At 41.6% G+C, this 11016-nt stretch overlaps 3 protein-coding genes across 4 annotated transcripts in view; all 3 read right to left on the reverse strand.

The window, feature by feature from the left end:
* LOC133111373 (DENN domain-containing protein 5A-like) overlaps window positions 1-494 on the reverse strand; it is a 33911-nt gene extending 33417 nt beyond the window's left edge. For both annotated transcript variants that reach the window (XM_061221667.1, XM_061221666.1), the window contains exon 1: window positions 257-494. In XM_061221667.1, coding sequence (XP_061077651.1) covers window positions 257-356 — 100 coding nt within the window. In that variant the 5' untranslated portion in view covers window positions 357-494. The remainder of the gene's footprint in view (window positions 1-256) is intronic.
* Window positions 495-1451: 957 nt separating this feature from the next.
* On the reverse strand, window positions 1452-8530 carry LOC133112103 (transmembrane protein 41B-like). Its single transcript, XM_061222798.1, has 7 exons — window positions 8148-8530; window positions 7554-7671; window positions 7303-7431; window positions 5891-5984; window positions 5235-5339; window positions 4515-4653; window positions 1452-4323 (listed from the first exon to the last, which is right to left on the reverse strand). Exons 1-7 carry the CDS (start codon window positions 8251-8253, stop codon window positions 4154-4156), a joined length of 861 nt encoding a protein of 286 aa, XP_061078782.1. The 5' UTR covers window positions 8254-8530; the 3' UTR covers window positions 1452-4153.
* Window positions 8531-10438: 1908 nt separating this feature from the next.
* swap70b (switching B cell complex subunit SWAP70b) overlaps window positions 10439-11016 on the reverse strand; it is a 22678-nt gene continuing 22100 nt past the window's right edge. The window contains exon 12 of the mRNA XM_061222339.1: window positions 10439-11016. This exon is cut by the window's right edge and continues 411 nt beyond it. The gene's annotated coding sequence lies outside the window, so the exon portion shown is untranslated.

Below are 11016 nucleotides of genomic sequence, written 5' to 3' on the forward strand. Positions count from 1 at the left end.
GAACAAGGTGCTTTATTATTTGGTCTGTACATTAAAGCACTTTCCCCTTCCATTAACTAGCACGGTTCGTTGTCGCAAGCCCTTGCGACACATCCAATTGCTCCATCTATGAACCAAAGTGTAGGCTATATCTGCGCCGTGGTAGATGACAGCCTCCCATCTATAAACCATGTTAGGGATACCATTTATGGTAAACTGAATCTAACGTTTTCATTTGTATGATTCCACCGAGCGCCTAAAGCACAACGCCACTTACCGGACAGTTCATCTGGTTCCAGCCCAGTTTCGGTGTCGAGTCCACAGATGACGAAATAATCTGCGAAACGGCAGGAATTGGAGCTGAAGCCGGTGGTCATTTTGAGGCTGGTTCGGTTTGAGGTAAATGCATTTCAGGGGATCCGTGAGTCCGTTGCCATTCTGGGCATACTATTAAAGCCTGGAGACTGGATAGAATGAAGCCAATAGATGAAACCACAATGCATTTTGGGAAATCACGTACAGCTGTTTTCATCTGCCTCCTCAAAGCAGTCAGCTCTCAGGGCAACTGCGCCTGTGCATACGGCCAATGAAGGCATGTGCCTTTGAGCTACACTGATGCGGTTAAAATCCAAGGGTAGCGAGATGATAGTGAAATATAAAAGGAAACAATCCGTCACAATGTTTCAATGACAAATTGAATGCCAAAGTAAATATCATGTAAGAGTATCCGTATTTCGGACCGACATGCAACTCATAGGCACTGCATTTCGTACATAGAAGCAAACCAAAACATATTCATATTATTCACATTCATATCATACATATTCCAAAACAAGTTTTTAAAATGCGCAAATTCGATTTGTTATACTTATTGATCGATGCCATAGGGAATTTCTATCACCCAACTGTACAATTGACACCATTACTCAACCTGTAACAAATCAGATATCGCCGTTGTTATTCCATTAAAACCACGTGCGTGTTACAGTATAGCTAATTGTTCAGACAGTATCACTAAATTAAGCCAGTATATTTTACTAACATTCTATGATATTTTAACTTAAAGCACACACGGAGGAATTTGATTACTAAACGGGGACCAGTGAGCGCCGTTCACTTCTAAACTTGAAGTTGAATCTAATGAGTGGAGCAGTGACACAGCGTTAAAGCAGTTGGACCTGCCTACAAAACAATGAATGCAAGGTGCTAAAGCATTTGGACAACTTCATACTGTACAAGACGAGATACCCATGTGTGATTGTTGCCCCACACATTATTCAAAATTAATAAAGAATAGGGATAACCGATAAATAAACTTATTTTAAGAGAACATGAGCTAGATGGCATAAGATAACATTTGTCGCCCTCTTGCGTTTGAAAACAGTATGAATTTACAATATTTTGAGCGAACAAAAATATTATTTTGAGATTCATTTTGTTGATGTAAATACAAACTCAAAGACAATCAGTCATCCTTTATATATATATAATTTATTATTATCAACATATTTCTAATAAATATCTGAATCATAAATGTTTTTTTATGAAGAATGAAAGCAGTTAAAAGAAAAAACATAGATCATGCATCAATACATTTTCTGTTCGTGTGTCCCATTTAACACTGTGGCTGCATAAAAACGGGTCCACTGAATGCAGGTGCCTGCCGCAATCAGCTCCAATGAGGAAAATGGCCCATCCTCTTTAATAAGACCATTGAAGGAGGTGAATAAACAGATAAAAGTACTGTAACAACATTGCAGTCACTGTTTGGAAGTGGCAAAAGAAACCTGGCAGACTAGACAATACAAAAACTACCCAATACAACCATCAGTATCACAGAATAAACAAACCCTACAGTACGATGGAATCTAATCTGTCAGAGAGAAGAGTAGAGGCTGCAAGATGCTGATCATCCACAGATGGAGTGGACAGTGGGGACCGTTTCCAAAAAAAATGGATTCCTGTCCATACAAACATTCACACATCCACATTCTTTATGAGATAGAGATTTGATCCCCTACTATGGCACCGTAATCTCAATCTGTTGCCACCTCTATATTCTCCCAGTCTGAATGAAAATAACCCAAATTAGGGCGTAGCGTCTGCATTCCATAAAGTAAATAAAACCGATGCATATTCAGATGTACACACATTATTGGCCAGCTTCATTCAGACAGATCTGTGCTTCCATCCACAGCCTTTTCAATGTTCCTCAATGGTATATCAGGTCAACAGACATTAATAGGCATTTAATAGGCCCAAGTATTTTGAGGTTCTTGGCAACACTGGACCAGTGCGAGAACAGCATTACAGCGAGGTTGTGAGAGCATTGTACACCAGTAGACATATACTCAGTCAAAACAAAGCACTTAAAAGGTACAATAAATTTGGACTTCTCACGGTCAAGAGAGGAATTGCAGCAATAAACACCCTCAAACCACAACACTGTTTATCCTTCTCTGTGAACGTGCTGATGTTGAAACCCACCCACCCCCCCACGCCATTGGCAGTGGCAATTAGAACCAATTTTCAACCAATGAGCTTGAATTATTGTACAGCTATACAATGTCTTGTTGGTTCGTCAACTGCATATCTTGAAACCTATAAAAACACAGGCTGAGTGAGTCAACATGTCAGTAAGCCTTTTTCAATGATAGGAATGGTCTTGTAACAATGTTTTAACACAAAAATCTGACCTATTCTACCTTCAAACTGTGGTTGTCCAAATGATTAAGGGATACTAATAAGGATTACCATTCGGTTATTGTTCAGGGTTCCTTCATTTTTTAATCAATTGAAAGTTATTTATCTAAAAACCTTCGTATCACTTCCACTAAATTGCATTTTAATGGATTTAAATTTAAAATGAATCAATAAGACTTAAAGTATTTAAAGTACTGAGATACAAATAACCTAATTATACATTATTACAATTACAGTTAATAAATATAGATTTTTCCCTGCAGCTTAAACTGCTACATATTTCCAGCTGTGTGAGCATAAAAAACAGACACAAGATGAGGTTGGAGCGATGATCACATGATCTGTATAAGACACAGTACAGACCATGTGCATACTCCACAAAATCAATTCACGGTCCTTGATCTAATTAGATGAAAATCTACCAGAATAATACGACTTTGCCACATATAAATTCCACTTTGGTTTCACACAAAAGTTCCAGTAACTTCTCATGGCATGAGACAACACAAATTTCAATCAACAGCAAACATACATATTGGAGAGAGACTAACATTAAAGCAAACACTAGAAGGATTGTGTATCAGTCGCGAGGCCAATGATGCAGTAAGTGGAGACAAACCCACACCGTTTACTGGGAGTTAGTTGGGAGCATTATGAAAGACAGAAGGAGATCCGTCATACAGAAAGACAGTGGTAGAAGGAGACCGATCTCAGAGGTCCCTGCTTCTTGAGTGTCTCTCACAGTGACCAGGACTAATAACCGCGATTGACACACTGCCACAGAGGCAGAACATCAACACCACAATCGCTAAAGACACTTGCTTCAGTAGTCCTGTACCGCAAAATCCACATTAAGGAGAACCTGGTCATCTATCAGCAAGACTTTCATTCATGCAGTTCATCTGTTCATTTCTGTTACTTATTAAAAGGGAGCGCCCAGGCCTGGCATGGCACCCATGGCCTGTATGGCTGGCTGAGTGTGGCTGGGCATGGGCTGGGAAAGGAAGTGTTCAAGGCAGAACCGATACCCATATCTGGAGAAACTGAGACATTCTGAGGCACGTTCTCCATTGAGCAAGAATCTACTTCATCTGCAAAAAAATAAAATAAAATAATAATCACAACACATATGAAATATATTGTTTACAAATAACACATAGTAAATGTTCACAACTATGTGCTTAATTCTGGTTTAGCTTTTTGTGTGTTGATTTTTGTTTTGTAATCATTGAAAACGCAGCGAAAGCAAATCTTGAGATGAGCAAAAAGAAGGTACGTCTCAACACTGAGGAAGACTGGAGGTTGCCCAAACCATTTCTGTTGCTGTACAAAGTGTGAAGGTAGTGACTGTTCAGCCATCACATCGACACAAAGCCGAGCTTCAAACTGTAAGTCTGAGTGTTTCCACAGCCACCTCAGCGAGTTGGCCTGTTACATTCCTGGGCTGGGGGACACATCCAGTGAAGAAGGTCTACTCCAGCTTCTGTTGAAGCTTCCTCTGGAAGCAGACCGGCAGGATGGAGAGGATGGCCAGCACCCCCAGCACACCCAGTGAGCTCCAGGACACCGCCTCTCCCGCAGTGGTCAGCTTGTACAGCGTCGTCCCTGCGTTTATCGCCACAAAGGAGGGAGGGGCCACACCTGAGGGAACGGGGGACACAGAGTCAGGCCTTCACAGCACGGCGCAGTGAGACTGTGTTAAATCAACATAATGCAACGTTAATAACGTTTGCAGCTAGACTACCCACAGTCACCATCAGCAGGAACCCTTAACACTGCTGTAACTGTGATAGAGAGGACCGTGACATTAGTCACACACTCCAGAACCTTACCCAGGAAGGTGCCCAGGAAGAAGACCCCCAATGGAACATTGATGACGGGGGAGGTGATGTTGATAAACCAGTTGGGCAGGAAGGGCGTTATCCGCAGGAAGATGATGTAATTGATCAGGTGTTCTCTGTGCTTGTCCACCTGCAATAAATCCCAGCACAATGCCGCAAAGCCATACAGTTCGGTGCATATGCTCAGAGGGACAGATCGCTCAGGATACCAGTCCATTGGACTGCAGTCTACACCACTGCTACAGTAACACATAGCAAAACACTGGACTGCAACGACAGAACACAGTACTGCAAGCATTCAGGACAGCCATAGTAGTGTATAGCACTGCAAGCACACAGGGCCACTAGCGCAGCACACAGGGCTGTTTTAGAAGAGTTCATGAGGCCATCATTGTCTTTATAGCACCTACATCAAGGGCAGTTTAAATAACCTTGGACGACAAGATACAGAGCATGACATTGCTCCACACGCTCCACCGAATGGGAGGATTTTCAACCAGCTGGTCTCCTTCACGCTCAGACACCAAAAAAAACCCTCCAAGCTGATTCAGCCATTCAGATTAGCCAGCCATTCCTTATATTCCACATGCATAATTACAGAGGGGCCTGGGGCTGTGCTTTTCACCAGAGCTCACTGCTGATGCAACAGTCTGACCAGTGTATGCGGTTCAACCTGCTTAGCACAGTCTTACAGGAGAGAGCAGGACTGACCTGTTGGGACCATTTTTGTGCCTTTTCTGTCAGGTACCTGTAGACAACAGGCCGGCCCACCAGATAGGACAGCAGGTAGCAGAAGGAGGCCCCCAGGCCGGAGCACTGCAATGACAGGTCATGTGATCAGAGGACAAACTGGAAGTAGACAATGTGATTGAGAGGAATGTCATTATTCTCGATGGCCTTTGGACAGAGGTCATTAAGCCCTTTTATTGTGGATTTGCACGGAGTCAGAATGTCTCCCAATACATAATTTCCTTCTTCCGCAACACAATCTTCAGTCAGCACTGATCCCAACATGGAAAGAATCACAGGAACTAGTGCTTAAGGTCATAGATGCAGAACTTCCACAAAATGCCTTCGGAATGTGCCATGTCGCTATTGGGTTTGGATGAATTTCATTTCAATTCTGGAAATACACTTAATTTCAATTACTATTTTAATTACTATTAAAATGCCAATAAATTTTTTTTTTTAAATGTTCAATTAAAATATTTCCAATTAATTCATTGAAATTGATATGGAATTGCATCAAACCATGTAGGTAATGCCATTAACAGGATAACTGGACCGGCTGTGTTAAAGGCTACTCCATAATCCCATAATAAGGACACAGCATGTAAGCGTAACTGAAGGGCCACGTGAAAGCTCACCAGGCAGACCAGGAAGAGGGCGAGGGGGAAGGGGTACAGATATCCTGACAGGATGCTGAGGAAGATGGAGCCAGGGATGGCGAACGTCTGGAGGCTGGGACAGCACAGTTAAGGTCCAAAATGGGGTGTACACGAGCACACACGCACACACAGAACGGTGGTCAAGTAGAGCTCAGTGCCTAAATTGGTTGCTGGGAAAGGAACATGAAGGTCAACCTTCACATTTACATCACAAGTAATGGTACAAATCCGGAACAAAATGCCACACTAGCAAAGCACAGCAGAATGGGAATAAAAAAAAAAAATACAGAGCAGCAACAAAACCCACAGCTATGTCTTGCAGCAGGGGCATTACACACACTGTGGTTAGTGCAGTATAGTTAGTGCAGGTATAGCGCAATAATGGCCACAGTGTTTCTGTGACGCAAATGCAACAGGAAAGTAAATGTTTTAGTGTTAATCACCTCGCTCACCCATTTTTTACTGACAAGGCCATCTTATTCACCCACTTTGGCCAAGCATGGACCTGAAGATAGCCCATGTGTAGTCCCTGATGAGAGCGGACTGTGTTAAAGAGCTGTATTAACGGTATACTGCGTTAACTAGGAGCCATTTTCTCTCCCACAGAACCCTCCCAGCACTACCTGCCTTTAATAAAGAAACACCACATGGAAGGAAAGCTGGAATGAGCTACTGGGGAATTCCCTATTAGGGAATTAGTGTGCAGTTAACTTTCCTTCTGACAAAGCAGACAGGCCGGAGGAAGGATCCATGGGGGGCTGTGAGAACACTGCAAAAAAACATTTAGAGCAGTAACCTACACTTATGCGCGTCAGATGATGAGTCACACCCATCAGGTCCCACTTGTTTCTTAACTGAACTTGAACTGAACTTGCTACAAATAGAGAGGGAAATGAAAGTTCACAATATGACACAGTGGCCACAAGAGGGAGAACTTACATTTCTGAGCATTACAATTAGAGGAATTAAGGAAAAGACACTGGTAGACGTGGCCTCATGCACACAGCCTGGTAAATGCCATCTGCACAAAGGCGTGTTACTGCCGTGGAAATGGTTTCTGCTCAGCTCTGCATGTTTGATGGGCAAGAGGGATTAAACACGCCCAAAGCAGCAATGCGCCGAGAGTGATGCAATCAGTAGGCCCCAACGACCTCACGGTCAGCTGACCAGACCCATTGGCCACCAGCCAATCAGAGCCTCAAGCAAACCTACACCTAAAAACACCATATGCCCAAATACCTTCAAAGAGGATACACATATGTGCATGTACACACATATGCATCACACACACTTTTTCCACACACATGTACGCTCACACTGGCACACAGACTTGAATCTAATTGAAGGATCTTCAGCAAAGCTTGTGGCTTCTCTGCTCTTCCAAAGGATACAAAACATATGTGGCAAAATATGCTACCAACACCTGGGTGTAGTAGGTGTCCTTGTATTTGGACAGCACTGTTCCCAGGGCCTTGGCATCATCCATGTCCTTGGGGATTTTCATCGTACCCCTTTCATCACTGCAAGGGGAGAGACCGGGGAAAAGCAAATGAGAGTAGGAGGAAATTTCTCCCCTAAACTTAAATCACTCTGGATCAGCTTGTGGAAAGAACGGTTCGTTGAATACAGAAGGTATACTTACTCGCTGAGCTCTGGGAAGTTCATGTACACCAAATACATAACCGAGGCCGCACACAAAAAGATGGAGAGGAGGATAAGGAAGGACCTACGGGCCGAGCCACCTTCTGAATACGCAGGGCCTTTGGGGAGAGTGGGAGTGAGAGACATAATCAAACTTTCCAGATCGAGTACAGAGACTTGTCTTGAGAAAACTAGAAAACTTCTGTGATCCTAGCCAAAATACCAAAAAGAAACAAATTCACATCTTTGTTGTTCAGCAGCGAGGTCTAAAACTACATAGCTAGCTAACGGACTCATTGACAGACTCAGATTATTGACAGGCGATGACCGTTGCCTCAAATGACCCTGGCAATTCGACCGACTTCCTTATCCTCTGAACTAACTTACACGTTGTCATACCAAAGACGGTTAGCTAGCTAGCTAGCTAGCTAACGTTAATTCGATCGTCCAGTGCTACATTGTTGGGTTCTCGTTGTACGTGGACTAGTTACAGAACTCGCAATCACCCGATCATATGAAAATATATAGCTACTGGGAACGCTGACAAGCCACCTACTTATAGCGAGTTAGCAAGCTAGCATATAGCTAATGGTACCTTTAAGGAGAGCTCCTTCTTTTGTCTTCGTTTCTTCCATTAACATCTCTGATGAAACCTTGTCGACTTCTCGTCCTTCTCTACGATTCCTGACCATTTCATTCATTTTCTTTAAAGCCAATCAACACGGTATCCAATAATGCCCATGAAATTCCTATCGAAACGTGTAACCTGACAGCCTGGAGTTAACTACTTCTGCCGGTTTTTAGCCGGCGAGTCGGTGACATCCGTGACCTTTTACCTCTTACGTCATAGTCATTGAAGAAATGGAGACCGCACATTCTTGAGCATCAGGCTGATACTTTCTTCCAGTCCGTATAAAATCTTTATAATCGCAATTTTCATAAACGAAAGAAACAATAGACAACTGTCTAACCATTTTAGACACAAATTTTAGATTGCAATTGCGCAAGCAGCGCTTCATTTCGAAACCGATGAAGATATTACACAATAACAGCAGGCCTATTGCAAGTGAAGTGAAAATTAAATAAATCGCCTAGTACAGTTCAGCAATACAGCAGATTTTGAACTTGACTTCGCCTGTCGAAATATTTCAGAAATTGGTAATGGTTTTAGTTCAAGTCTCACAGTAAATGCGGTTCTATACCTTGCTGAGGTTCAAGTTAGGTTTTGAAACAGCTGGTGGCTGGTTGACCACCTCCAAACTCAACATGATTTGACCAGTTCAAGCTATGTTTTTATTTGCCTCTGTACTCCACAATTTGAGATTTGTAATAAAAAATCACGTGGTTAAAATGCACATTGTCAGATTTTAATAAAGGGCATTTTTATACATATTGGTTTCACCATGTAGTAATTACAGTAGTGTTTATACATAGTCCCCCCATTTCTGGGCGCCATAATGTTTGAGACACATCAATGTTATGTAAATTAAAGTAGTCATGTTTAGTATATTGTTGCATATCCTTTGTGTGCAATCACTGCTTGAAGTCTGCGATTCATGGACAGCGCAAGTTGCAGGGTGTCTTCTCTGGTGATGCTCTGCCAGGCCTGCATTGCAGCCATGTTTAGTTCATGCTTGTTTCAGGGGCTAGTCCCCTTAAGTTCTATTCAGCATATGAAAGGCATGTTCAATTGGGTTCAGATCAGGTGATTGACTTGGCCATTGAAGAACTGACCATTTCTTAGCTTTGAGAAATTAAATGTTGTTGCTTTCGCAGTATGTCTGGGATCATTGCTGTAGAATGGATGGCCAGTTACATTATATCATGTATTCGGGAGTCATACATGCCCAGGCCATAACACCCCCACCACCGTGTTTCACAGATGAGGTGGTTGCTTCGGATCCTGGGCAGTTCCTTCTCTCCTCCATACTTTGCTCTTGTCATCACTCTGATATTAGTGAATCTTTGTCTCATCTGTCCACAAGACCTTTTTCCAGAACTGCTGGGTTGCTCTTTTACTTATTGGTTAATTGTAACCTGGCCATCCTGTTTTTGTGGCTAACCAGTGGTTTGCATCTTGCAGTGTAGCCTCTGTCTTCAGTGGACAGTGGTCATTGACAAATCCACACCTGACTCCTGTTTTAGATCTGCTGGACAGGTGTTGGGGGATTATTCTTTATTATGGAGAGAAGTTTTCTGTCATCAGCTGTGGAGGTATCCATTGTCCCTTTGCTCACCAGTGTTCTCTTTCTTCTTAATTATGTTTCAAATAGTTGATTTTGGTAAGCCTAAGATTTGGCTGGTGTCTCAAACTGTTTTATTCTTGTTGGCTTCTTTGACTTATAATGGCAATAATAGTTTCCAAAGGTGATCGAAAGACTAGAGGAAAGACTAGGTGCTGAGAGCTCTCTTATACCTACATTAAGGAGGAAATTAAACAGACCTGACCAATTACAAATATTATGGTGCCCTGAAATGGAAGGACTATGTATAGACACTGCTAATTTCTACATGGTGAAACCAAAATGCATTATTAAATACCCTTTAAAATCTGATAATGTGCACAATTAGCTAATTAGCCCTATGCACCATGACCAATTCACTTTAGTCTTTTTAAATTATACCACAATAGATTTCTACAAGACGAGAACATTTATCAACTACCATTTATATCACAAAATATGGCTACAAATGATCATGTAATTGGCTCAAATGACTGGGCTAATTAAATAAATAAGAGCACAAGTTGCAAACAGATACAGCCTGCCTTGCCCATCCCTGATTTATGGACTATTTCATATACACATTTGACCTAGGTCAGATCTCTTGTGAGTAGCCTACGTAAAATGCAGACAGGTATTTACCATTTTGACAACAAAGTAAAACTGGGGTTTAGCAATATCTTTTAATGGTTTTATATCAAATACCAGCACTATTCCACAAAAATCTAAATGACACAACTACACTGTTTCTATACATTTCATATATCACTCCCTTTTCAAAAGCATATACAAAATTACTTTACACAAAGATTTCAATGTAAAACAAAAAGCCCTGTTTCTCCAAGTGTTTTCCACATATTTTCTATTATTAAATACTGTTTCAAACAAAACATAATAATCTATTGTAGTACAGTAGTATGATAGTTAGAGACTTTTACAATTAATATGATTACATACTACATTACAAGAACTGTGGACATTAAAAACTAATAAAACTGCCATTTTGCACATCGTCAGTGACAGCAAGGTAATGACAGTGTTAATAAATACAGGACTGAAATAGGATAATTCACTTCTCTACACTTTGGCAACAAAAATAAACATAAAAAATGCAAGCTGAAAAAGAATTATAAGTAAAACAAAGAGTGTGGAGTTTCTATCTCTTCAGAACAGCCAACATATCTCTGGGCTAATCAACCACATGCAGATAGCATTGCACGTGCAGAATGGCTATAGACAGCT

The sequence above is a fragment of the Conger conger genome, chromosome 15, assembly GCF_963514075.1.
Source record: "Conger conger chromosome 15, fConCon1.1, whole genome shotgun sequence".
NCBI classification, from domain to species: domain Eukaryota; kingdom Metazoa; phylum Chordata; class Actinopteri; order Anguilliformes; family Congridae; genus Conger; species Conger conger.